This window comes from Cyanistes caeruleus, chromosome Z (assembly GCF_971803275.1).
Source record: "Cyanistes caeruleus chromosome Z, bCyaCae1.hap1.1, whole genome shotgun sequence".
Classification (NCBI taxonomy): Eukaryota; Metazoa; Chordata; class Aves; order Passeriformes; family Paridae; genus Cyanistes; species Cyanistes caeruleus.
Genome location: NC_141732.1, coordinates 72121393 through 72148152, shown reverse-complemented (window position 1 = coordinate 72148152; position 26760 = coordinate 72121393). Strand labels below are relative to the sequence as shown.

The 26760-nt window shown below is 42.4% G+C and overlaps 1 protein-coding gene across 9 annotated transcripts in view; it reads left to right on the top strand.

Annotated features, from left to right (window-relative positions):
* The window catches only part of LOC111941134 (phospholipid-transporting ATPase ID-like), a 96922-nt gene that overhangs the window by 61604 nt on the left and 8558 nt on the right, over window positions 1-26760 (top strand). For all 9 annotated transcript variants that reach the window (XM_086868122.1, XM_086868124.1, XM_023944182.2 and 6 more), the window contains 15 exons: window positions 936-1094; window positions 1779-1867; window positions 6832-7028; window positions 8140-8348; window positions 10379-10422; window positions 11965-12130; window positions 12900-13088; window positions 13893-14008; window positions 15555-15719; window positions 17285-17396; window positions 18408-18513; window positions 19374-19521; window positions 22385-22568; window positions 24116-24339; window positions 25683-25766. In XM_086868122.1, the coding sequence (XP_086724248.1) occupies window positions 936-1094; window positions 1779-1867; window positions 6832-7028; window positions 8140-8348; window positions 10379-10422; window positions 11965-12130; window positions 12900-13088; window positions 13893-14008; window positions 15555-15719; window positions 17285-17396; window positions 18408-18513; window positions 19374-19521; window positions 22385-22568; window positions 24116-24339; window positions 25683-25766 (2192 nt within the window). The remainder of the gene's footprint in view (window positions 1-935; window positions 1095-1778; window positions 1868-6831; window positions 7029-8139; window positions 8349-10378; window positions 10423-11964; window positions 12131-12899; window positions 13089-13892; window positions 14009-15554; window positions 15720-17284; window positions 17397-18407; window positions 18514-19373; window positions 19522-22384; window positions 22569-24115; window positions 24340-25682; window positions 25767-26760) is intronic.

Sequence of the window (26760 nt, the reverse complement as noted above, 5' to 3'; positions counted from 1 at the left end):
TCTCTGGATTTTGTTTCCAGTCTCTTGAGCCTGGTGTGTAAATCTGAAAGCTGCAAGAAGAACTATACTCCCTGCAAATGCTAGTATTTTTGTAGGTATTTACAGCCTGTGTTGAAAATCACTTCAGTGTTCCTGCTGATTAAGTGAACAGACTGAACTCTTACATTGCCTCTCAGTAAGGCATATTTGTATTTTCCAGTTCTCAATACATCCACAGGGCTCCGGTTTAAATCTTTAAAGGTCAGCACACCAGTTGATTTAAATAGTCATTTTTAAACTGAGGTATCTGAACACATTTTATTACAAGAAATAAATATAAAGCGTGGAAAGAGACACTCCAATCACTTACAGTGTCAGCTCAGTGGCCAAAGAAGGTAGCGGTATCTTTTTATGTGCTCCAGGGACTTGAGTTATAAAACAGATGAAATTAAAAATCAGTGAACAAAGACACCTCAGTTAATTACTCTTCTGCAGCCTTTAGGTTATGATTCTTTTCACTTGGGCTCCTGCAGTTTGAAATGAAATAGGAAAAAAGGTGATGCCAGCACTTTTATCAAAAGTTATCCAGTGACAACCTACCACTATGAACTTGCTGTGAATGGCTTAAAAGTATGTCGCTGGTTCAACATTTCTTCTCACCCTCATAGAAGCTGTGGAAACCTTGTTTTGTACTCTACCAATAAAACTTGCCATGTTCAAAGAATTGAATGAATCCAAGTTCACTGTGGTCCCTTGAATTATGAGATGAATATGGGGAAGGAGCAACATCCCAGAACATCAGTAAACATAAGATATAGAATGGGAATGACACGGTTAGGAATCTACTATAACTAGAGTGTGAAATATTGTCTCTCTGAGGAGCAGCTGGGAATGCAGTATTAATAACACCTTTCTGGACCAAGATTTCCATTTTTGCTTCTTTCTTCTTTTTACAGGAGAAATCAGATGTGAGGCACCAAATAACAAACTGGATAAATTCACAGGAACTCTTACTCTTCGAGGAGAGAAATATGCGCTGGACAATGAGAAGATGTTGCTGAGGGGCTGTACTATCAGGAACACAGACTGGTGCTTTGGACTCGTTATCTATGCTGGTAGGTAAAAAGACTGACATGTCGATTGCAGAACCCCAGCGTGGGGATACATCACACCCAGCATGCACAAAGGAATCAAGTATTTATGTTTCTACCAGGCACAAGAGGACAAAAGTTCCCTCTTTCAGAAATAAAAGTAAAATACAGAAGGGGAGTTTTGATCAATGACTAAGACATTAAATTTGGTTAAGAATTTTCTCAAGTGTATTGAAAGAAACACTCTGTATAATTTCTATTTTGGATTTTAATCCACATTGGAATATCAGGGTCATCAATAATATTATTGATTAGATCTATGCTTTTCATGAGCATAGTCCTTCTGTTGTTTCTGTACTCCCCTAGATATGTGAGATAATACCTAATATGTCACAAATAACATAGCAATATCAGATATGCTGTGAAAAGTGATTGAACCTGAAAGGAAAGGTTGAATATTGAAAGAAAAGAATTGACTCAAAACTCCAGATTTAATGGTTTTATGTGCCCCTCTCCATATAATCTCAGACAAATGACTTAACCTGTTTCTGCCCAAATTTCCCACCAGCACTCCCATCTGTGCGTAGCTGACTTCATGAGAGCTATGATGATTATTTATGCTGAAAAGCACAGTGGGGCCTCAGAGAGAATCAGGTTTAGAACAGCTAAGGTTTATTACCAAAATTAACAAGTGTGCTTCATCTTCAGGGCCAGACACGAAACTCATGCAGAACAGCGGAAAAACAACTTTTAAGCGAACAAGCATCGATCGGCTCATGAATGTCCTTGTGTTGGTGGTAAGTCTGATTAATGTGTCTTCCTTTCTTCAGATGTGTTCATCATTTCCAGATGCTCCACCTCTCTGTCCACACAAATGGGGGAATATCAGAAGTGACTAATGATAAAAGGAAAAAGTACATCATAATTTATTAGCAGCCTGATCTCTGCAGTGCCTCTGCCAGCCCATCTTGCAAAGCAAGGCCATTACATTGACAGAATTAAGGACTTTCCTTCTGAGTTTGTCATTTACTCTGCTCTCCCTTGCTCTGCATTTTCGTGTGAGAAATATTTTGAAGCCTGCAAAGCCCTTTTTTCTTCTAGTAATTTTGTCGTTTTCTATTTAAATAAACATTAGCAGTTCTCTCTCTTCCTTCCCGATTTCTTGGCGTCTCTGGTGATATCCGCATAGGACTTGGTAATTGGGTTTGCTAATTTACATGATGCCAGCTCCTGACTTAACACGTTAGGGTAAATTATTAGACATGGTCTCATTAATGCTCAAGACCTGGTGTTTTTAGCAGCTGGGAAATTTGAGAGCACTAATCTTACATAGCAGGCGCTCTTCTCCGATTGAAAAACAGATCTAATTTGAGGGTTAAGCTCAATAGTGGTTTTAACAAATGGCAAATACTTCCAGGCAGAAATACAGATTCTTTCACAGACTCTCTCAAGATTTTACTGCTTGAGTTCAAAGCCACTCAGGGAAGGAGAACATACACTCTGACACTACTTTAATCAATGTTGCTTGAAGGGAAGGTCTCTAGTTCCAGATTTTATTTCCCTTTGAGTGCAAATGTGCTTTCCCGTGCATGCTGCACCACCTTTGGTTTATGACACTGGGAAGGTCTGGTGGTCAGTGGTCACTGTTCCTGCTTCTTCCCTCTACTCTTGCTCTCAGATCACCCTGGCAGCCAGCTGGGGACAGGATCCATTCCCAGGCACTGGAACAAGCCCTGGAAGAGGCATCCAACAGCAGCCTGTGCGTTACAGCAAGGCTGTCCTGAGCTCTCCCTGCCCTCTCTGACTGCACGCCTCCTCAGCACTGGGGCTTGGAGCACAAACATCTCCAGGGTGGCACCACCCTCTGGCCTCCACATTTCACCTCAGCCTCTGTATTCCTGATTTTTTTTTCTTGGGATCCCAAAAGTCCTTTAGGTGAGCCTGGGGATGTCCAGCAATGCCGCAGCACAGAGAGCCACTCCAGGTTAACTTCAATCCCTCTTGAGGCCTTGCTCTGTGTACAGTAAGGATAAGCCCTTAATTTTAATAACCTTGCACCAGTCTCTTCCAAGGGAAAATCTTGGTTTTATCAATCTTGGTTATCATCAGCTTGTTTCCCTCAGTGTTTTCTTCTCTTTCTCCCCTTAAGTGGATAGCAAAACCGAACAAGGTTTGGGCCTCTTACATTCAAAATTTTGCAAGGATTTGAAGAATTTCACATTTTCGTAAGTGTTCTGCTATGTTCTGACTAGAGAGGAGAATGGGCTGTGGGGGGATCCATAGGGCACAGAAACAGAGCAGAGGAAAACTGAACTGGGAGTCGCAAATTTCATGTTCAGTTAAGATGTGCTAAATCTCCTTTTGCAAGCCAAGGGTCCCACCCAGAACTTTCAGTCTGTTTGGCCTCACTTTATAAAATCAAATGAGATGAATTTACCTCCTGGCTCTGTTTTAAAACACTGAGCAAGTTGCAGCCGATTGCATCAGCCTCTGCCTGGGTTCTTGGGCGCTGGAGGAGCCAAGGGTGTGTTTGTCTCCTTTACACATTTTTAAGGAACCTAAAATTTTGATGTCTAAGTAAAGCTCTGTCATACGTTAAATACCAGACTCTTTGCACACCTAAGGAGATGCGGCTTTGGGGTTTTCCAGCTCACTGGGTGGTCAAAGGTTACAGAGTGTGGTCATAAAAACAGGCAGTACATTGTGCTCTTGAGTTGGAGAATACAAACCAGCCAAGACTTACTATAAATAGGTAATTTAAACGTAGTGAAGTTTACTCCACATTAACAGTGGCAAAGTTATTTTGTGTTTGTTTGTCCATGAAACTTCCAGGCGAAGCAGTGTTTAGGCAGGTTCACCAAGGGAGTGCCTGCTAAATGTTGCCCTGCTCTGCCCCAACAAGGGTTAATCAGAAGCGAACCTTCCCAGATGGCAGTCATAGCTATTTTGTCACATTTGGAGGTGCTTCTCATCGATCTGAGAGAGAAGTTAATGTTCCTCCACTGGGATGCACTTGCCAGCTCCAGAAATGCTTTTTTCTCCAAAAGCTGCTTTGTAGCAGGAGGAACAAATTTTCAGAGAAAGAGAGCTCTCACATTCATCTCTTACACAACTGACTGCTTCCAGTCCCAGAGCAGAGCTCAAAGCACCAATCAGGAAACCAAGACTGTTTTACTGTTTTGATTCACAGTCCAACAGCCAATGTTTGTCTTGAAGTCAAAAGTCACTTCCTCTTTACAAAACTCCTCCCAAGAGGATCTTTAGCAGTCAATACACGGGCAGGATGCGGGGATGGAGGATGTTCATGCTGGGAAGCTCCGTGAGCATGCACAAGCAATGATTTCTCATGTCGTTCTCTTCAGGGCTGTGGTTACAATTGTAACACCCTGCACACCGTTGTTTCTGTGCACAGAAATTAATCTCCAGGGCTGCTTTTAATGGCTTGGTCCTTTCAATTTGTTTCAGATCAAACAGCCTGTTAGTGAGCTTTGTGCAAGCGTGAGTGTTGCACATGAGTGGGGTTGTGAGAGCATTGACATGCCCAGTGCACAGAAAACAAAATGTGAATAAATCAAGTACAGCTGTAGGCAAGAGCTGCTGTGGTATAGAATCAGAGTGGTTTGAGTTGGAAGGGACCTTAAAGATCACCTTGTTCCAACACCCAAGCAATGGGCAGGGACACCTTGGGAAAGTTCAGCTCTTGTCTTGCCCCATTTATGTTTCTGTCGCTGAATCACACACTGAAATTCCTACATGGATTGCAATATTCTGCAAATGGATAATTTTTAACCTCTGGGACAGTGAGGTGGGTCATGCCTCTCAAATACCCTTAAGTCCTTATAATTACAATAGCACAGATTGAAATATGTTTTAATTACTGGTTCACAGAGGTTTAAAAACACTGCACCACATTCCTTACCAGCAAGCAATATTGTCTCAATTTCACAAGCTGAGCAATTTATCTGGCTTTGCACAATTAAATTGAAAAGCTACTACTCATGTGTGAAATAAATGTGTCCCCTGAAACTCAGTCTGCCACCTTTCTTACTGCAGTTCCCTTTTGTGGCTCTTTGATATTAAAACTTGAGTTGATCAGGCATGAACTTTTCACCAAGTGATTCATATTGCTCCACAGAAGTATCTTTCTTCCTCCCATAGATTAACTCAGCAGTACAAATATTAGCTTTACCACCAACGTTTCTATGTTTGTCCCTCAATTGCTGTTTTTTAAAAAGGTTGATTACTGTTTTAATGTGATTGTTACTGTGTGGCCTTTACCTAATGGTCCAACTTACTAATATTTCTTCCTTAATGATTATCCTTGCTAAAGATTATTTTTAATTGCTCTTTTGTGCAGCCTGTTGACTCCATATCTTCACTTTTTTATTATTATATTGGTTGTTTTATGTCATATGTTTGGAAAAGACTATGCCAAAAGAATTACTTTCTTGTCATTTGTCCAGGAAGGATGACAAGTTAATTGCAATTTATCTCCCCCACCTAATAATATTAGCAGGATTCCAAGATGGTGGGTCTTCCCAGTTTTTAAAGCATTGTTAAATACTAACTTTGTTAAAGGTTAAAAACTAACTTCTAAGCTTCCATCTTAGAATTAGATGGACCTCCTGCATTGAAAATGCTTATTAGCTGATAGAGCCACACAGTGCACTGTGTCAGAGAACATAATCTACCTTTTTCATCTACTATAGGGCAGATAAATCTTTCTTCCTTTCTCCTTCCTCTTGTAACACATTTGCTTTTCACACACCTGTTTATGACTTTTTTATTTCCTTGATACTTTATTACTGTTGGATATTCGCAGTTCTGAAATTCCTTGAAGTTTGTATTAATTTCTGTAAATTTCTTTCTTCCTTTTCTTTCTGTTTTTTTCCAAACAAATGTATTGCTACAGTCTTCTCTTTTTTTTTTAATTAAAAAATGCTTGATCATCTATGTAATGTTTTTGTGTCTGTTAAATAGTGTTCCTGAGCAAGCCCTAGTTTTCAGTAAGATTTCCCAATTTGAAATTCACTTCCCAGTTACAGTTGCCCTGGTTGCTTTAGGCTTCAGGAAGCAGGCTTCTCTAAAGCCAAAGGATATGCATCACTGGTTGGTGCTGCTTTTTGTTTGCTCAAAGGAAATGTAATCAAATTGTGAGGGCAGATACCAAGGCAACCATTAGCTTTGAGAAAGCAATTAACTCTCCTCTAACCATCAGAATAATATTCAGTGCTAAATTCCAGACTGTACACTGCTAGATTATCCTTGGTAGTCTTTCAGAAATAGTGAGGAAGATGGTGATGCATTTGGCAAACAGCCAAGTAAAGTTCTCCAGGCAGTTCCTATTCCCAAGTGTGCAGCCAGACGTTTGAGGATCCGCAGCTCAGCTCTTCTCTAATGAGATCTGATGTTCTGCAGCAGACTTCTGTAACCACCCTCGCTGAGATATCTGCTTGGGATTTAAATCCCCAGCTGTTTGAGGACTTCTAATTCCAAGTTGCCAGACTCTACACTGTGTAGTTTTGTCCTTGAGGTAAAAGTATGATAATTTTGCTGGTTTTTCCTTTTCATCCCTAGGCACATTTTCCTATGATTCAGGCTATCCAACCCTATCCCATTAGGGTCTTCTGATTAACCTGTGCATAATAAATTCCTTGTTTCTAAAATGCAATACATTTTGTTTGGGTTTGATTTATTTGGTTTTTTTTTTCATTGTTGGTTTTTTTGGTCTTTTTTTTTTTTTTTTGCTTTTTTTTTCCAGATTTTTGCGTTTTTAGCACTGATGTGTCTCATCCTAGCCATTGGCAATGGTATCTGGGAGCATGATAAGGGCTACTACTTCCAGGTCTATCTGCCCTGGGCAGAGGGTGTCAACTCTGCCTCCTACTCCGGCTTCCTCATGTTCTGGTCATATGTGATCATTCTAAACACAGTGGTACCCATTTCACTCTACGTCAGGTACGTGCCATAAGCTCCTTTCACTTTTGATCTTAAGAGAGGTTTAGCTTTTGCCTTAACTGGGAGCAGTGTTTTCCTTAAAACCCTCACACAGCCCCATCATGGATGCTCCTACACAAACACAGTGATGCTTTTCTTGTTTCTGCTGCCTTCAGAAGGCTTTGTCAGGGCTGGAGTGGGGACAGCAGTGAGCCCTGGAAGAGGAGAGGATGATTTTACAGTTAGAGGGGAGGTGTAGGTGTGCAGGATGCTATAGGAGCAGTGCTGGAAGCCTGCCACCATTAGCATCTTGCTAACAGTGAATGAATGGCCTGTTCTTCGAGGTGGCTTCAGGACTGTGTGAGGATTGCCAGGTAAGTAGGTGCAATCAGGTTGAAGTACTTGGTGCTATATGAGCAGTTCAGACTGTTACCTCTTCCCAGACAATGCAGAGCTGTGCTGGTTGTGGGTGATAGACAAATAAGAGTGACAGGTAGGTAGTGTGTCACAAAACTTGAGGCTGGGGTAGAGACTGCATAACCCTGTTTAATTTATCATTGTACCTACCTTCAGTCAGCTTTGCTACGGAGACTCTCTTTTGTGTTGGTAAACATTAGGAATGAATTCCATTCCTGTCCAGTGTGTCACCCAGCAAGGTGGACATTCATGTCATCTCCAAGCTGATGCCACTCTTTTGGTTGTACTGGGTGACAGAATGGCTCTCTTGTTGTGGAGCTCTCTGTTCTTTGAGACATGGCTGTGCTCGTCCCCTGGCACTGGGCTCAGCCCAGCCCACAGCTCTGCTGGAAACCCTCTCCTGAAACGGCACTAACTGGAACCCACTGCTCCTGCCTCGCTTCTCAGGCCAAACACTTCTGAATCTTTCCAAGTACCTTTATAAAGTACTGCTTTATAAGTGAAGGAAATGAGTTTGCTGTAAACTTAGCAGATCATTTCAGTGGGACTTGCTTCAGCATCCCTTACCACAGGCCACCTATGGACAGATGAGTGCAACTTGTCATTACCTTCAAAGTTGTCTCCTAATTGCAATTGATAATGGTGGTATTGAAGATAAAGAGCTTGACCCTTAAGCTAATGAATATTCCATCACCTTCTCTTTCTATTTCATCAGTGTGGAGATTATACGCTTGGGTAACAGTTTCTACATCGACTGGGACCGTAAAATGTATTACCCACTGAATGACACGCCAGCTCAGGCTCGAACCACTACACTAAACGAGGAGCTGGGGCAGATCAAGTACATCTTCTCAGACAAAACAGGAACTCTCACCCAGAACATCATGTGTTTCAACAAGTGCTCCATCAATGGCAAATCCTATGGTATGTTTGCATTACTCTCTGGGTGGTTCTCTTCATTGTGTGCTTCTTCATCCACAGAGACTAAATCCGATGTCTAGAAGAGAGTGCCATGTAAGGAGCTGCAGTGATCGAGTGTAAGGATGCCCATCAGGGATTTCTGGACAGCCTGATTGCATCACTTGCCATGTATTAATTGTTTCCCCTTTTTTCCCCATTTTTTTATCTCCCTTTTTCTGCCTCAGTATTATCCCACCTAAAGAACCAACACTATTAGTTTCTCATCATTTGTCCCAGATTTATAGCATCTCAAATTTGTTTGGTTTTTTTTCTGATATCACTAGTTAGGTAATCACGGATTTTTATGGTATTACTGATGTAGTTAGCCAGGTAAAAACACAACATGTAACTCAGGTAACTTCCTCCTAATCACTTTTGAAATCAGTCATCCCTCATGGGGGTCATCTGCAAATTTTGTCCACTTCTCAAACCGTCTCACTAATTTCTCATGTCATGAGCAGTGATTTTCCACATCCTTTTCAGGTAGTTGGACTCGTCAATGACCTGGTCTTTGTCTTTACACCTGATATTCTTCACCTAGCAGAAGAGAGAAAAATTTGTAGGGAGTTGGAAAAAATGGGAAACATGAGTTGTTAGCTCTGTTAGATCCTAGAAGTCATTGATTTAAAAGGCTTTTTCATGCTATGGCCACAAGCAGTTTTCTTCATACTGCTCAAGAGGTGCTAGCACTTTGCAAGCTGCCCAATTGATTAACATCATTAGATGCCCCAGAGAAATTAGTCACTGCTTATTTGTATATGGATGCCTGCTTTGCCTGTGTCAGACCTGCTGATGCACTAATGTACCAGAGAGTTTGCATATTTTCTCAGTGCTTTCAGCTGACCTAATAAAAGAAGATATTTCTTCCTATGAATCTGTGCATATTTGGGGACTACCTTATCTCAAACAGTGTTAATATGATAGCTAACATTAGTACTGCTAAACAGTTTGAAATCTCTCCTATCAAGTGTCCCTAATTGACTTTTCTGAAGTGGATGTCACCACCAACATAGATACAGGGTAAGGGTTCAAGAAATGAATGGGAAATATATGCAAAGAAGGCAAACAATCTGTTGCCTGTAGTTTTCTAAATGTTTCACTTCTTCCTAGCACAGTACTTCTCTGCTGCTCAGGGGCATTCAGGAAAGCAATGCCAGAAGAGATGATTTAGTTCTGCTCTCCTCTGGAGGCCTAAGGGAAGGAGATAGACAAAAGCCTCTTGGCTGTGGTTCCCAGGGAATCAGCTGATGCATAGGTTCTCAGGAGAGGTGTTTACTGTGCTTCTTTTCCACTCCTGGGGCCTGAAGGCACATCAGCACTAAAACTGATTTTGGTCACAGTCGAGGTTTCTGGTGCAAACATAAGTCAATCATTCTTGTAATTCATTACATTACAATCTTATTTCAAGAAGTGTTGGGACTGGCTGGCTTTGCCACAGTCCAGCCTTCCTAGTAAAACTCTTCTCCAGGCAGAAGTTCTAATAATGTTTCTTAGAGATGACATGTCTTCAATTGCTATGACCAGATCATCCATTCAGGGAGAGTCAATAGAGCAGCCTTGCTACCTAGATGTGGGGGAAAAGGGCTTTGAAAACTCCTTTTCTGTGGGTGCCCATGGACTGCTGCAAATAGTAAAATCCAGGAGCTGGATTTTGAAAGAGGAAGCACAAGAAAAGTCATCACTTGGAAGCACTTTCATTTCTTACCTAGCACTAGAAATCCTATCCTCTCTGTGGTCAGCTCAAGGCAAGTCTTCTTTACTCAAAAGACAGTCACTTTTGTGCTTTGTGTTTCAAGCATCAATCCAGTCTCTGGATTTTGTCATGCACCAACAAAGAAACTGATTGTTATGTATCATCAGTCATCAGTGCCCATGTCAATGTACTGAAACTTTTAAAATAGATTCTAGCTTAGAAACACTTTACCCAATTTTGTGGCTCAGACACTGCACTTACCGGCAGCTTGTGGCTATAATTTCCTCTTTCTTGCTTTCAGGTGATGTATATGATATGTCTGGGCAAAGGATAGAAATAAATGAGGTAAGTGTTCAAGTGCTATCAGGATCTGTGCTTTCAGTGGACCTGGATAAATACCAGTGGGCACAATCCTGCTTAGCTTATGTTTTTGACCATGCAAGAGCATGCTTTTGATGCTCACAGCAGAAATGTGTGTTCCTCTGGATGTCAGAGAATTCCCAGAGTTAAGTTCCTTTCCAGTCTGGGTTAAACCTGCAGGTTGAGAACAGCCCATTGTCCTCTCTGCTTCACCTGACATCCTGGTGTATACACAGCTTCTCTTGAACACTTGACCATTGGTGTTGTTGCAGAATTGGACATTGGTGAATTTTATTAACCTTAGCAGTTAATTAAAGCTTTAGTGAAGAATAAGTGAGTGCAGTTCATGCCAACAACAGGGTCACTGTCAAATTCCTCTAATGCCTGGAGTTCAGAAAGTGTGAAAATGTGTCATTTCTAAATTTTTCTTTAGCCTCTGCTTGCTGGCACAAACAAACATGTCTTCATCCCTAGAATGTCTGAAAGCTGCACGCAGTAATCCAAATAACAAACACCAAGATGATGATGAAAATCCCACTCCTCATTCCAGTGATTCATTTCCAGTCCATTTAGAACTTAAATTGCCCACTGAAGCAGGCTGTTTGTGCTGAGTACTGTGCCTCCAGTCTGCCCTCTCTCTGTCAGCCTTGCTTGGTGACACACACTGGGCTCCTGCCAGCTGTCCACCCCACCCTGCTGCTCGTGACAGTCTCTGGAGCAGAGTCCTGCTGCCCACACATCCATGATGTTGCTGTGCCTGGACCTTGCTGCACAGACATGTGTGGGAGGGGTTGGTCTGTGCTCTTGGACTGAGTGCTAAATGTCAGTGTGCAGAGGTCAAAAGGATGATTCCCATCCTGGAAATTCTGAGCTCATCAGGGACAGGGTGGGAGTCAGAATTGTCCACGGCAAGCTTGGCAATCCATTACTCCATGACACATCATGTGATGAGCTTCTGGACATTTCTCCAGTGTGTTCCACTCTGCCTGGGGCTCCTTGTTTTTTAACAAAATGGGCAGTGCTTGTGGAGTTTATCCTTTATGTCACCTGTCTGTCCTATTTATTCCATATCAGGATTTGGGAAAACATGGTGGATAAGACAGACTTTTGAGTTGTTTTAAACTGGGCTCCTGCATTCCACTATCACAGACAGCCTTTGACATCATGAGCATGATGCCTCAAAGCAGGCATTTTTTTTGAAGGCAGGCACTTCTTTGCTGTAGGCATCCATTGGCAGGGATCCTGCTGGAGCATTAACTGCAGCTGAGAGAGGCAGTTTAGCTAATTGGTTCTTAGCCTGAGTGCTGCTCTGAAAGGCACATCTATTGCTGCCCTGTCCTATGATTAAATACCTTTCATGACCTCCCACTTCCTTAAATCCACCAATCTCTGCTCACAAGCAGCCAGCCCTGCAGGATAGAGCCCTTTGCAAATGTGAGGAGGAGAGCGGGGCTGTGTTGGGCAGGCATTGGTGTACAGCCATGTACTGAAAGCTCAACAAGTAATAGCAAACCATGTTCTTTCCAGAACACAGAGAAGGTTGATTTCTCATACAACCCGTTAGCCGACCCAAAGTTTGCCTTCTATGACCACAGCCTGGTTGAAGCCGTGAAGCTGAATGATGTCCCCACACACAGGTTCTTCCGGCTGCTCTCACTTTGCCACACGGTGATGCCGGAGGAGAAGAAGGAAGGTGAGGGCTGTTAAAGGCACTGAAATGAGTGCTTATGTTCACTTGCACCACAACATGTCTTCTCTCCACAGAAGCTGTTATTGGTCCTTTTGGCTCCCTGGTGATTTTCTGTAGTGCATGGTTACAAATAAATCACTTTCTTTGGAGATGCCATAAGGGAAGAGAAGGGACCAGGGCCTCCACTCCTTGTGTGTTCTTATGGTGGAGCTGACACTACTGCAGCCACCACACCTCTGGAGTGCATGAGTTACAGGTGCCACAGCTTTCCTAAGGTGTCAGAGGCTTGCCCAGCTCTCTCTCTACTCTTCTAGTCCCAAAAAGCAAAGAACAAAGAGCATCAATCTACTGGAGACTCATTAGCTCCTCTCACCCAATGTTCCCACAGCTGCTAGGTCAGCCTCCTCAAATCCCAGACAGAAAGTCATGCTTTAGAGGCTGGAATTAATTGGCAGGTATAAAGTGAAAATATCGATCAGAAAAAAAAGATCTAACTAGAAGGGGCTAAACCCAAGGAACTTGTCCTCTCAGTGAGATGTTAGACTCCAAAGAGAGAGATTAAAATCCCCAAAAGAATCCAGGGGGCCTCTGGCACTGTCCTGGGTTGGTGGGAATTGATGGAGATGTATGGATATAATGTGCTTTTTAGTACTGCACCTCTGTGGATAGACAGAAAAACAAAGGGATAACTCTATGTTTTGTCCTATAGTTTGTATTTTTTTGCTCAAAAACAAGTCAGAAGCCACATTACATTTTTTCTCTTGCATGTCAGGTAACTTGGTGTATCAAGCACAATCTCCTGATGAGGGAGCCCTAGTCACTGCTGCCAGAAACTTTGGATTTGTGTTCAGGGCTCGCACACCAGAGACCATCACTGTCGTGGAAATGGGAGAAACAAAAATCTACAAACTGCTGGCTATTCTTGATTTCAACAATGTTCGCAAGCGAATGTCTGTGATTGGTATGTTCCCTTTGCTGCTTTCTTTCCTGCCTGACTCCTTAGGTTCTGGAGTTGGCCCTCATTCAGCTGAGATGCATTTTTTAAGGAGACATCCTTTGCAGTGTGCTCTGAATAATATTTATTTCTGAGGAATTGAGATGGGCTGCCTTGATTTTATAATTACACAGCTACAGTGCCAGAAAAACACTTAAAGGAGGCAGGTGGGAGAAATCTCAACATCTGGACCACAGTGATGCAAGCTAGTCTCCTAAAGACAAAGCTTTCTATATATCTTGCTCCCCTCCTTACAATGCAGGAAAGGCCTTTCTTCTAATCAGCTTTTAAATTTGAGTGAAATTTGAGGAAGTAGGAAAGGAGAAAGCAAGAATGAGCTAAGAAACCCACTTTCCTAAACAGAAAATGGAGAAATTATTAAAGAAACTTTTTGCAGCCTTTATTAACACTCCAGTATATTGGAGTGATAATATTTCAGGAATATTGTAACTGTAGTTACAATTACAATACAGTTCCTACAGTTTACTGGTAAAAGAATAGGGGAAGTAGGACCAGTTCTCTAAAAACAAGTTGTTCTTAACTTTTGAATGAAGTTCTGCCTGTAGGGAAAGTGTAGTCTGCTCAGACCAATGCACTCTCTTCTTTTCTAAGCAGAGCTTGTCTTGATTCCTGGGAGCTTGCCAAAACTTGGGGAAATTCAGACACCTATAGCAACTGTTCTTGGTTTTGATGGAAGGGCTTTATACTCCAAAAGACTCATTCTTTTGTAGCATTTGGGATTTCTGGCATTTCTTTTTCTCTTCCTCACAGTGCAGAGTCCAGAAGGTGACTTGACTTTGTACTGCAAGGGGGCTGACACCATTCTTTATGAACTGCTTCACCCATCCTGCAACTTTCTCAAAGGGGAGACCACAGAACACCTGAATGTAAGAGCTTCCTTCTCAACAACATCTCTGCGTTTGATGTTTTCCTTTTCTCCAGCATAACTTGTTTTTTGAAAAAAAAAAAAATCCCCAGATTTTAGAAACAGCACTTAAGCACAAGTTTTAAGTTAGGAGTAGAGAAACAAATTAATTTCTATGGCCTTAGATCTCAAATGAGTTGCCTAAGCATGAGCACCAGGTGCCATATGAACTGCTCCAGGACAGTCAGCAAATCAAGGGAGGTGATTTTGTCCTGCTCAGCTCTTGTGAGACCTCACCTGGAACACTGTCCAGCTCCAGGATCCTCAACATAAGAAGGACATGGACTTGTTGGAGTGAGCCTATGGCTAGGAAGATGATCAGAGGCCTGGAGCACCTCTCCTGTAGCGGGGGGATTTGGGTTTATTCAGCGTGGAGAAGCTCTAGCAAGACCTTATAACACCTTCCAGTACCTGAAGGGGCTACAAGACTGCTGGAGAGGGACTTTTTACAAGGGCATGTAGTGGTAAAACAAGGGTTAATGGCTTTAAACTGAAAAATGGTAGATTTAGATTAAATATTAGGAAGAATTTCTTTACTCTGAGGGTGATGAAACACTGGAACAGGTTGTCCAGAGAAGATGCAGATGCCCCATCCCTGAAAGTGTTCAAGGCTGAGTTGGATGGGACTCTGAGCAACCTGGTCTAGTGAAAAATGTCCCTGCCCATGGCAGGAGGTTGGAATGAGATGATCTTTACGGTCCCTGCCAACCCATGACATTCTGTCATTCTACGATTCTGTAATATGGGCAAAGATGGCAGATCCAATGCAGGACATTTAAAAGACCTGTGACCTGTTTCTGATGCAGCTTTACTTCAAGCCTGGGAAAACATCTCCCAGAGGTGCATTTCACAAATGTGTCTTTGCTGTTCCACCAAACACTGAGCTCCATATTGTCCATCAGAAAACACAGTAATAAGGACTTGCTGAGGTGCCATGACTAGCTGTGCTCATGCTGCATATTTCAGCCAGAATTCATACCCTAAAAATGTTGAACCCACGTCCAAAAACAGGCTGTGTTCAGTGTTTATTTAGGTCTCACTGTTCTGGACCTCTTGTTGAGAAATGCAAGCCTGGGAAACAAATGCCTGGTTAGTGTAAAGCTTTAGAGCCAGAAAGTAGAAAACCCCTTTTGAGTTGTTTTGGTGGCTTTTTTGGTTTTTGTTTTTTTTTGGTGTTTTTTTTTGGGTTTTTTTTTTTTATTTTGGTTTTTGTTTTTTTTTTATTTTTTTATTTATTTTTTTATTTTTTATTTTTTCTCCCTTGTTGTTTTTTGTTGTTTTTTGTTGTTTTTTGTTGTTCTTTTTTTCATAAGGACCACAGATGGCAATGATAAAGTGGTCTGGAACTGCTATTTTAAAATACCCCAACATTTGTGGCCTGAGGTATTTTTTCATCTTTCCTCCATAAACATTACCAAGTCACTTCTACCAGTCTGCTCTCTGAGGGTCCTTTGTAAGCCTAGGTGACCAGACTGTTCTTCTTGGACCTTTCTGCCACTGACTTGCAGGAGTTTGCTGGAGAAGGCCTGAGGACGCTCGTGGTGGCCTATAAAAGCTTGGAGGAAGACTACTTTCAGGATTGGATCAGGCGTCACCATGAAGCCAGCACTGCCTTGGAGGGACGGGAAGACAAACTGTCGGAATTGTATGAAGAGATCGAAAAAGACCTAATGGTTGGTAGTTCAGGGAATCTGGGCCAAGCTCTGGGGGAGGAAGTGAGGGTGGTGGTTTGTCAATAAACAGCTCAGTGTGACTTTGGTAAACACTGCTCTGCAAACAGTTCAGTGGGCTGTGTGACAGGAGCAGGTCAGAACATGCCCTGGGTGTTCACTGGCACCTCCATCAGGAGCCCGTAACCGGGGTGTCAGCCACAGTTCAGGGGAATGGTTTTATTTTAACTCACGTGGGTGTCAAGAGTAGCTTCCTCGTGATGAAGTGACATACCAGAGCCGGCAGGAGATGACGTGGACACAAATATTTCATAGCTATCCTTTGTATGTGCAAATGGCTGATCTGTTTATTTTCCAGCCTTTGAAATGGCAGGCAGTGAATAATTCCCAGTGCCCCTGAAAGTGTCTCCTTTGTTCCTCCTGCCCTGGGCAGGATGGGTAGATGATATCCATGAAACATGTTTGTGTCAATTTGAAATAGAGCTGAGCTGTGATCTTTGAATCATTCTTCTCTCCCTCAGTGTTGTTACAGTTTTTAAATGCCCTGGAGGATTTGCCTGTGTTTTAGAGCCATGAATAATGAATGAAAAGCATGTGTGTGATCTGAGGAGAAGCAATCCAGCTTTTGCACTCGTGGCAGTGCTTCCTTGAAACCCTGGAAATCCTGGCAGACACCTTTGCTCCTTCCATTAGCTGTATGCTCCGAATGCCAATAGTGCTCAGGGAAAAAGCAAGTGTGAGCTGGGGAAGTGCTGGCCTTTGGAAGATGAGTAGTGTCTCTAGCTGGATCAGGGTCTACTGTAAAACAGGGATTGTACAGTTCTCAGGATCCTGTAGAGAAGTTCTGTCAGAGCTGTTACCTACCTTGCTAACGCTCCTAGCTGATATATGATGGACATCCCAGGATGCCAAAAAGGATACCAGGCTTAAAGTCAACCTCTGAATTTAGTCTCCAAGCAGCAGGAGGTAGGTGGTAGCAGTGAAACCTGAGGTAGCAATGAAACTTCCATGTCCCTTTGACAGCAGGTTAAAGCCACCAACTATCTCCAAATAGCAGAAAAAGCAGTAACTTTAAAAAAATGAAGCTTTGTGTCCTGAGCAGTCTGTGGTGTAGCTGTGTGACAATGTGGACCAGGTGCAGGGACAGGTCTGTTAAAGGCTGGAGAAGATGTTTAGCAGCCATGTGACATCTGCAGTACAGCTGGGGTCATCTTCCACCCCAGAGGAGGTCTGGGGATGGATCCACAGTGTCTTTGTCCCTCTATTAAAGCTCTGTCTGCTGTGAAGGGAACACATGGGACAACACGGACGACCTGTAGCTCTGCAAACATTCTTGCAAATAATTTCATGCATATTCATAATCCATCAGAGCATGGGGGAATTAGAGCCTAGAACATCTGCAGGATCAGGGCTGTACTCTATACAGTAAATTTGCTGAGGAAGAATGACAATCAGTTCAACCTTATTCCTGGGGATTTACTTTGTGTTTGCTTGAATAATTAGGCTTAATGCTTTCTCCTTTGGTAGCAGTGGCAGGGCTTAACCAGCTCCCTGACATTTCTGTTAAGCTGCTAGGTGCCACAGCCATAGAGGACAAGCTACAAGATGGGGTTCCACAGACAATTGAGACCCTTGCCAAAGCCAACATCAAGATATGGGTTCTCACTGGAGATAAGCAAGGTAAGCTTTGGATGCTTCTCCCCCACTGGTGGGGTGGTTCAGCTAAGGACCTGTGTTCTCATTCCTTGAAAACTGCACAGAAGACAAACAGGGCTTTGCTTCATTGCCAGCTATGCAAAATTTCAGGTAACTGGAATTAGACCAGATGACTGTTGCTCGTGCCTGTCCTTAATTTCTGTCATGAGAGTGGAAGCAGGGTGAAGGCAGTGCCCTTTGCCTTTGGAGAGGTGACAGTAAGCATCCCACAGTCCCTGACATAAGCTGTGAAAAGGTGTCACCTTCGTCCAGTTATTCAGCTGAAGAAGGTGGAAAAAAATCTTGTCCTGCTTTGCAGAAACTTTAATGTGTTGGGTGCATTTCCATTTGTTTCAAGCTGTCATCATCCCAAATAGAAATGAAGGAAACATAGGCTTTTGGAGGTGGAAAGAACAGCAGAGAGACTCCAGTGAATTCTTTTGGAGACAAAGTATTTTCACTGAAACAATGGTGATTCAGGAAGGTCAAAAGTGTTTACAAATAATATCATCCAAGACATGAGCAGAGAATTTTTGAGAAAAATGAAACATTTAATTTTGTCGTGTTTCAAACACAATAGTTTTTCTATAAAATACCAAAATATCTTTTTTGGAATTTTATGGACAAAAAGTTATTTTATTTTTCAGAGTTGTGGTTTGGGGCTTTCCTGGAAGTAAGGGAGAGGGAAAGTTAAAAATACCGAAAAAACATTTTGAATCAACGTGAAATGTTTTTTGTTGCTCCAAGTATGTTGGTCAAAGGATATTTTAAGCTTTTTCATTTTGGTAGAGTTACTTTTTTTCTGTGGTCCTGTGAAGTCAAATTTGCTGCTACATCCATCAAAGTGACTCTCCTGGCTCTCTTATTGTTGACTCTGAAAGGCTCCAATCTCTTTAGAGTCAGAAAGAGACCTTCTGTCATGTGAACAAAAAGGCCACAGAAGTGGGTGAATTTGGGCTGCTGAGATGGATTATCTTCCTGGTTTATCTTTCCCAGAGACAGCAATGAATATTGGTTACTCCTGCAACTTGCTGAATGATGACATGGAAGATGTTTTCATTATCGAAGGCAGCACATCTGATGACGTACTGAATGAGCTGAGGTAAAAGGCTAAAAAACAGTTTCAGTGCTGTGCACTAGCACTATCTGTGTTTTGTATCATTCCACCTTCTTTTTCTGTGTCAGCTTTCCTTGTTGCAGTTCATTCAGGGACCTTAGATAAGGGACAGCTGTCTCCCTAGGAGATCCAGAGGCTAAACACAATGTAGAAGTCTCCTTTGAGAGTAAATGTTGAAGCTTCTTGATCCAAGATCTCAAATTAAATAAAGGTATAAGAAAGCAGAGTTTGATAGGGAGTATCAGCTGAAATTGACCAATAAGTGATCCTGAGCCACAAAGGCTTTGTCTCCAGGTTTGAGCTGTGCCACTGCTGTACTGCTGTTGCTATTTATTCACATTGCTATCTTTTTTCTGGATATGTCCTTTGTCTGGATACTTTTTTGTCAGTATCTGAAAACTTACCTTCCTTCCTCACCTCCTCTGTAGATACAGGTTCTCAGGTAAAGGTGGAAAATGGGAAAGGTTTGCAGTCCTTTTTTCTTGGAGTAGATGGCTGCCAGAGAATATACACAGAAAATTGGGTGTCCCTTGGGATACCATCCTTCATGACACTCAGATGGTTTGTTTGACTTAAAATCAGGAGAAGTTTAGCAACACTTGTTGGAGTTTTAGAAATGTAGATGATCTGTGCAGATAGCAGCAGCTAAACAATGCATATTGTTGTAGGAATACAGTAAAAATTGGAGTGAAGTATCAAAGGGAAACACTGATTTTTTGTTTTCGTAAAGTTGCTTTTACAAAACATATATATATATTTGCAAGATGTTTGGATTTCCATTATTATCCTGTGTTGTTTTGTTTCATTTAGTTTTGGAGTTTTTTTGTTTGTTTTTTTTTTTTTAGGAATGCAAGAAAAAAGATGAAGCCAGACTCCTTTCTGGACAGTGATGAAATCAACATTCAGTTTGAAAAATCTTCAAAAAACCAAATAATTATACCTGATGAGCAAGCAAATGGGGTGTATGGTCTGGTTATCACTGGCCACAGCCTGGTAAGGAAGGTTCAGAGCTTTGCTAGAGATGACTTCCCTGAAGAACTTACTGCATAACATACTGGAAGTCTGAAAATAATTTAAAAATTCAGCTCTAGAGGACAAGGGTTTTTTTCCCCTACTTGAAGATTAGGTTCAGTGGTTAACTGAGACATCAAAGGTGACAGACAATGTTTCAGAAGATGTTTCATGAACAGAAAACAGTTGATCTTTGATCTTTGGTGAACAAGAGGCATAGAGTAGCTGGATCATATTTAATTTCTGGAAACATACTAGAAAAAGATAACCAGGTTTGTGTTTGCAGCAAGAAGATAATATGAGACATGGGTTTCTATGCCAAGGACATATTCTACTAAATATAGCTGAAAACAGATACGCTTAATTTATAGGATATAGATCTTATGACTTAACTAATATATTGATACTCACTCCCAAATTGTTATTCCAAGTAAACTGAAGCAACACACTCTAGATGAAATTGCTAAGTGACAGATGAAAGACTGCTTGGTAAGCATGACTCTGAAGGGCTCACTGTTTATCTTAAACAACAGTTAGCTGTCATCTGCAGAGAGTTATCCCACATCTATTTGATGCTCAGTGTTTGCATTAACTGCTTAGAAAGAGAGCTGGTAACAGCAAGATGGGAGAGAGTACAAAGAAACCTGAGTAAGGCATGACCTGGAAAGCACAGGGAGAAACTGAGCCAGTTGGGATTTGTGAGCCTGGATAATATTGGTCAGTTTTGGTAATACTCTTCAAATTATAACAGGAGAACAAAGTAATGGAATTAAACTGAGATAAGAGAGTTCTGGATGAAATGTCTTTCTGGTAAGAGCAGTGAAACTCTGCAATAAACTACCTGTATTAGGAAATTTCTTAAAACCAGTTAGAGGAAGGAGAAAACAATTGAGATCAATTCAAACCTGTCTGCAGGGAAGGTTTAAATTATGTCAGGTTTATTTATCTGTTATATTTTACTTTCCCAGATCTCAGTGAAAGCAAACAGACATATTTAGAAAGTTCCAGGAGGTGCTGCCTCTGAGAAACAAGGTGCTTCTGTTCCCTGTGGTGGCTACCTTTCTTAATGACAGCCCAGAAATTTTCACTCCCAGCTCTACGCCAGCCCAGAAAGTTACTATTAAGAAAATCTCATCTTTCTCTACTTTTGGCTCATGTGCTGAGTATGCAGACCCCAAAAACCGTCAGACAGTGCCTAGGTTGTTAAATAGCCTTTCTCAATCATTTACAGTCACTTCCTCTTGAACTCCAGGGCCATAATCCTCTTTAGATTCCCACTGCAAGGCAGACAAGAGGTCTGTCAGACTTGGTCCATATGCATTGCATAGAATCAGCTGGAGGTCCCTTGCCTGTTCCTATTCCATCCCTTCAGCCTGCAGCACAGACCCTGAGTGCTGTGCTACCAGAACACCACTGGCAGTGATGGCAAAGCTTGCTTTATAGTCCTGGAAAAACACACACTCACCCACACCCTGGCAAGGGGATATGTCCCAAAACTCACATCTGGGCTGTGTGGGAGCAGCCAGTCCACACAGAGTAGTCACAATGAGTTTCACCAAGATTATGGTGAAAATCTTTCTCCTTGGTGGGGACCACAAAGAGAGTGCAGACAAATCTAGATGTCATTTACTTATTTCTATGAGCTTGAACAGTGGTAGCCAGGCTGATACTGTCCCACACACAGCGCCTGCTCAGTGCTCTATCCCTGCAGAGGGGTGGGAGGGCACTGCTGGCTGTGCACACATCTGATGTTGCCTGAACAAAGCAGTGAACAGAAACTTGTCAGCATCCTCATTGGCATCATCATGCCAGTTGATTTGTATGCAGTTGCATCATCTGTATACAAAGTGATAACATTTTGCTGGTGATGTGCAGCGAGGATGTTGAGGTAAAAGCCATCTCTGACTGCACTGACCAGCAGTACTCAGGCTGAACCACTAAAAGGTCTCTTGTTGAGCAAGCCTCATGCAAGCCTCAGCAAGCTGCCATGGCAGAGATAAAAGGGGACACTGGTGACTCACAGCTCTCTGTTTCAAAGAGAAAGAGTTTGTGGCCTAAGGACAGTCTGCCTTACACAGGCAGGGAGATGGGCCTGCTCTAATGGATCTGAGCGGGAGCAAGCCTTGTAGATTCCTTCAGTACATGTCTGCTAAAAAGAGGCAACAAAGAACAGACCCAAAAAGCATGATCTGAAAGAAATATGAAAGGCTCACATTGCTCCCTCCTCCTCATGCAGAGCTGGAGGGGTGACTAGACATCCAATTATCTCAATGCTTCTCAAATAGAAATAACACAGCTGACTGATTTAAAAGGTCGGCACTCAGACTAAAGCAGCCTTCTTCCCGGTTTTGTGTTTTGCTTTGTCATGCCCACCTGAGCTTGACTTCTTACATGTTTTTTTTTAATTAAACACTTTACAGATTGAAATCTTTCCTATTTATCTCCCAGAGCTTAAACAGTAATCCAAGAGGCATGAGCAGAAACTCTCTCACATGGAGATACACAAGGTTGTCTCAGGCCCTGCAGCAGTTTCGTGCTCTTGGTGTTTGACACCTCTGCCCTCTGTCAGGTTACATCAGTCAGGGCAGCTATTGTGCATGCCCAGCTGTTGTTCATACCCAGCTGTGGTGCAGATCCAGATGTGGTGCACCCAAAGTGCAAGCTCGTAGGTATAGGATGCATGGCATGATGTGCAGTGTGGATGCTCCCTGCGACTGGGTGGATGGATTCACCCACACAAGTGTAAGAGCCTGTCTCAGCTGTCATGGCCACCTCATTGCATCCTCTTTGCTGGGCCAGGAGCTGCTGCAGGCCTGCCCTGAACGCTCCCTTCCCTCCTTTCCAGGCTTATGCGCTGGAAGGGAACCTGGAGCTGGAGCTGGTGAGAACTGCCTGCATGTGCAAAGTGGTGATCTGCTGCCGGGTGACTCCCCTGCAGAAGGCCCAGGTGGTGGAGCTGGTGAAGAAGTACAAGAAGGCTGTGACCCTGGCGATCGGAGATGGTGCCAATGATGTCAGCATGATCAAAAGTGAGTGATGGCCGACAGCCAGCATGATGTAGCAGACTGACTCAAAGAGGTATTTGCTGTCTGAGGTGGGCTAGCAGCAGGAACGTGTATTTGAGTTCCTCCTGTACCACCCTCTTTGTAGAAATGAGTGTCTGTGTCCCAGATTTTGGCAGATCTCTACAGAGCACTCTTATTACAGGTTAGTTGTGTCTCCTGCCTTCTGTGTCACACTGGGCTCCTTCAGGAGCTAAGGTTGCACTAAGTGCCTATTTTTTTGTTCCTACCTTAGAAAGGACAAAATGGTTGATTGCAATGGTCTTACAGGCCTTTTCCTACCTAAATGACTCTGTGATTCTATGAAAAGCCCACAAGAATTGTGATGTGTCAATCAGTGTGTCTGCATGGCCACCATCACGAGGGCAATGTATATATCAAACAGTTTATGTCATAGAGTGCCTGACTGAAAGCAAAAATAAAATCTTTGTGCCTGTAACTGTTCTCTATAGTATTATGTGGGGTGGTTTTTCCAGCATTTCTTTGTGTCAGGGCTGTGTTTGTTAATTATCTCCCTTGAGTTACAGATGATGGGCTTCCAGGCCTCTCCATCCTTGAGCATCATTTGATGCTGCATTACCTCAGTGAATTTATGAAAATAAGTCCTAACTAGGTATAATTAAATTAAGATTATTCAGAAAGACCTACTGCTAATCTTCCTTGTGTTAATTTGCAAGAATTGATTAACTGAAGCCTTTTAATTAAGAAATAAAAGGCTAAGTAGAGAGCTTCAAGGGAGATAAGTCAGGCAGTCAGCAAAGAAAGGAGAAGAAAGTTAAAGTGTACATAATAATTAGAAACTAACCTACTTCTCCCCCAAGAGGATTGAGACTTTGGGATTTTATCAGTTCAGTTCAGTGGAAACCTCTGAATCTAACCAACCTTCAGCCATTAAGATTGTATTTATTAGTTAAAGCTGTATAATTAGCTGTCACATTAAACTTATGTCCATGTTTAATAAACGCAAGTTGCTATTAAAAAAATATGTGACTCTTCTATCTAATTATTTGATTGAACTAATAAAGCCCAGGAAATGTAAAAAGGCTACAGTCTGCCTTTTAGCACAATGTCTGAGAAATTTTAAAATGGTTTGAAGATTTTGGGATGATGTTTTAAGGCAGCTGGAAGGACATGCATGAATGTAAAGAGAAGTCACATGTCAATATAAATTAAAGTTATTGTTTCATAACAGCAGCCGTTATGAACAGCAGTATTTGTGCTGTTGGAAAGCGTTCAGAAAAAAACCCATAAACTGTCACTGAATCTATGATTTCATTCAAATAATGAAAGCCCACTTATGGGAAATGTATCAGAGAGCCAAATTCATAGTGCTGCTGAAAGAATTAGTGCACCAAAATTCTTTTGTTTCTTTTGTTTTTTAGCAACTTTCCATTCTGACTTTTTATGAAGGCTGTGAGGGAATTAACACTGCTCAGTGCAGGGTAACTAATTTTTAGAATGGGGCAGTGAAAACTCTCGGTGTAATGACGTGATCAATGACATTCTTGTTGCAGCTGCCCACATCGGGGTTGGCATCAGCGGCCAGGAGGGGATGCAGGCGGTCCTGTCCAGTGACTTCTCCTTCGCACAGTTCCGCTACCTGCAGCGCCTGCTCCTGGTCCACGGACGGTGGTCCTACATCCGCATGTGCAAGTTCCTCAAGTACTTCTTCTACAAGAATTTTGCCTTCACCCTGGTGCATTTCTGGTATGGCTTCTTCTCTGGCTTCTCAGCACAGGTAGGTTTGGCTTTGGTTTTTTCAGGGACATGGAGATGTTCAGAGGGCAGCACCTCACCTGTGAAGACAGGCTGAGGGAGGAGGGCTGGTTCAGCTGCCAGATGAGAAAGCTTCAGGGAGATCTTGGAGCACCTTTTAGTACCTAAAACTGCTACAAGAGAGCTGTAGGGGAACTTTTTAGCAGGGCCTGTTGCAACACGACAAAGGGTAATGATTTTAAAGTAAGCTTAGATTGATACAACAAAGGAGTTTTTTTCCAATGAAGTTCATTCATAAATCATTGACAGAAGTTGCCCAGAGAGGTGGTTGATGCCCCCTTCCTGGAAACATTCCAGGTCAGGTTGGATGGGGCTCTGAGCAACCTGACCTAGTTGAAGATGTCTGTGCTGATTGCAGAAAGGCTGGTTTGGATGAATTTTACAGCACTCTTCCAACCAAAACCATTTTATAAGTCTATTTCTAGCATTTTCAAGCAAAGTATATGGAAGCATTTTACAAGGAAATAAACTAAGCCATTCCTCCCACCTCTCTGAACAAACTCAGGTCTGTATTCTTCAGCCACAAAAAGCAGATATTGCTGCCTCCATAGTATTGCTGCTGGAGGATGGATGCCTGGAGACAGAATACATATATTATAGAATTATATAATCATTAAGGCTGGACAAGACCTCCAAGATCATTGAGTCCAGCCATGAACCCAGCACTGCAAAATTCACCACTAAACCATGTCCCCCAGTGCCACATCCACATGTTTTTGAAATACTGACCACCCTTTCAGTGAAGAATTTTTTCCCAATATCCAATCTAAACCTTCTCTTCATTTTAGGTGCATTTTGAAGCACATATGTCACTTGCAGGAATTTCAAAAGTATTCAAAGTGATTACAAACATCAGCTGATGACACAGATTAGAGTTTGGTGCAGATCTTGTAAGATCTATGCTTGTGCTGTTAGCATATTTGGGGCAAGCAGTTTAACCCTGAGATGCCTGGGGGCATCAAGAGCTCGCAAGATGAGCACATCTTGAGTGAAAATACTGGTGTTGGCTCATGGCAGACCAGCCTCCAACACAGATGTGGGAGTACAGATATCCAGGGGTTGGGAGTGCAGGGTGGTGCAGAGGCATCCTGCTCTGGCTACAGCCAGCAATGGGTGCTGAGCAAAATGGGCTGGCAAAATGTCATTCTTCCCCTGTTTAGGGATGCTGAGCTTGAGTCATCTCGTCCCTTTTGTCTCAGTAACATCTCTAACCAAGGTGCTGCAGCACGTAATTGCATTTACTTTCAAAGAAATGGAAAATGCAGCTTTTTGCTAACTTCACATTGTTTTTGTTTTTTTCCCCAGACTGTCTATGATGAGTGGTTCATTACACTTTACAATTTGGTATACACCTCTCTCCCAGTGCTAGGAATGAGTCTCTTTGATCAGGTACTGTTTCTGTCATCACTTTGGGGATTTTATTCATAGGGGTTTTGCCTCAGATGCTTTGAGCTGGTTCCATGAAGCAAAAGCAGCTGACCTTTTGGATACATACTGTGGTAGCCCCTGAAATAATATCCTGATAATGAGAACTTAGACCACAAAAAAATGATGCACCAGAGAGAAGGTATATTCCCTCCTAGTCATATGTTTTGGTGTTTGATCATCCTGTGAGGAACAGGGAATTGAGATAAATATGATTACCCTGATTTGGCTTGTAGGTTTCAGTGTGTGATGAGATTTTTGGGTTAGGCTGATTTGGCCTGTAGGTTTCAGTATGTGATGAGATTTTTGGGTTAGACTGCTGCCTACAGCACCAGCTGCCATTGCAACCCTCCCCTACAGCAGTCATACCCTACTGCCTGTGTTCCTGAAGCCTGGCAAGTGACTTCCTAATGACAGACAAAACAATTAATTTACTTAGTCTCTGAAACCAGATTTTGCAAGTTCAGCCTTTCTAGTGAGTTCTTTCTGCAATAATTTCACAGAAATTTCAACCTCACTGTTACTGTTGGACAAGACAAAGGAGTAGTAAAGCTGTTCCTATACACAATTTACAAGTTAAATAAATAGGAATTCTCTACTTTCCAATGGTCCAGTGCTCCTCTCTGCACACTAAGGGATCCAAGTCAGACAGCCTTGCCTGTGTGGGGAGGTCTTTTCTAACCCTTACCTTCCAGTCAGTTCTCTGGAGAACAGACGGTACAGTCTGCTTTAGATGAAGTGTATATTCTTTCTTTTTTTATCAGCTGTCAATTTTTTTTTTTTTTTAGCACGAGAAAGGTAAAATACATTATGGAAAATATGCCCAGGTGACCTTGGGATGTGCCATGCCAGTAAGCACAACTGAGTGAATTGTGTGCTGTGCCTTTCCTCATGGAAATGCATGTCACAGGGACATGGCAGCCCTGACTGGGTCTGTGTGTTTGGTTGGGTAGCTGCC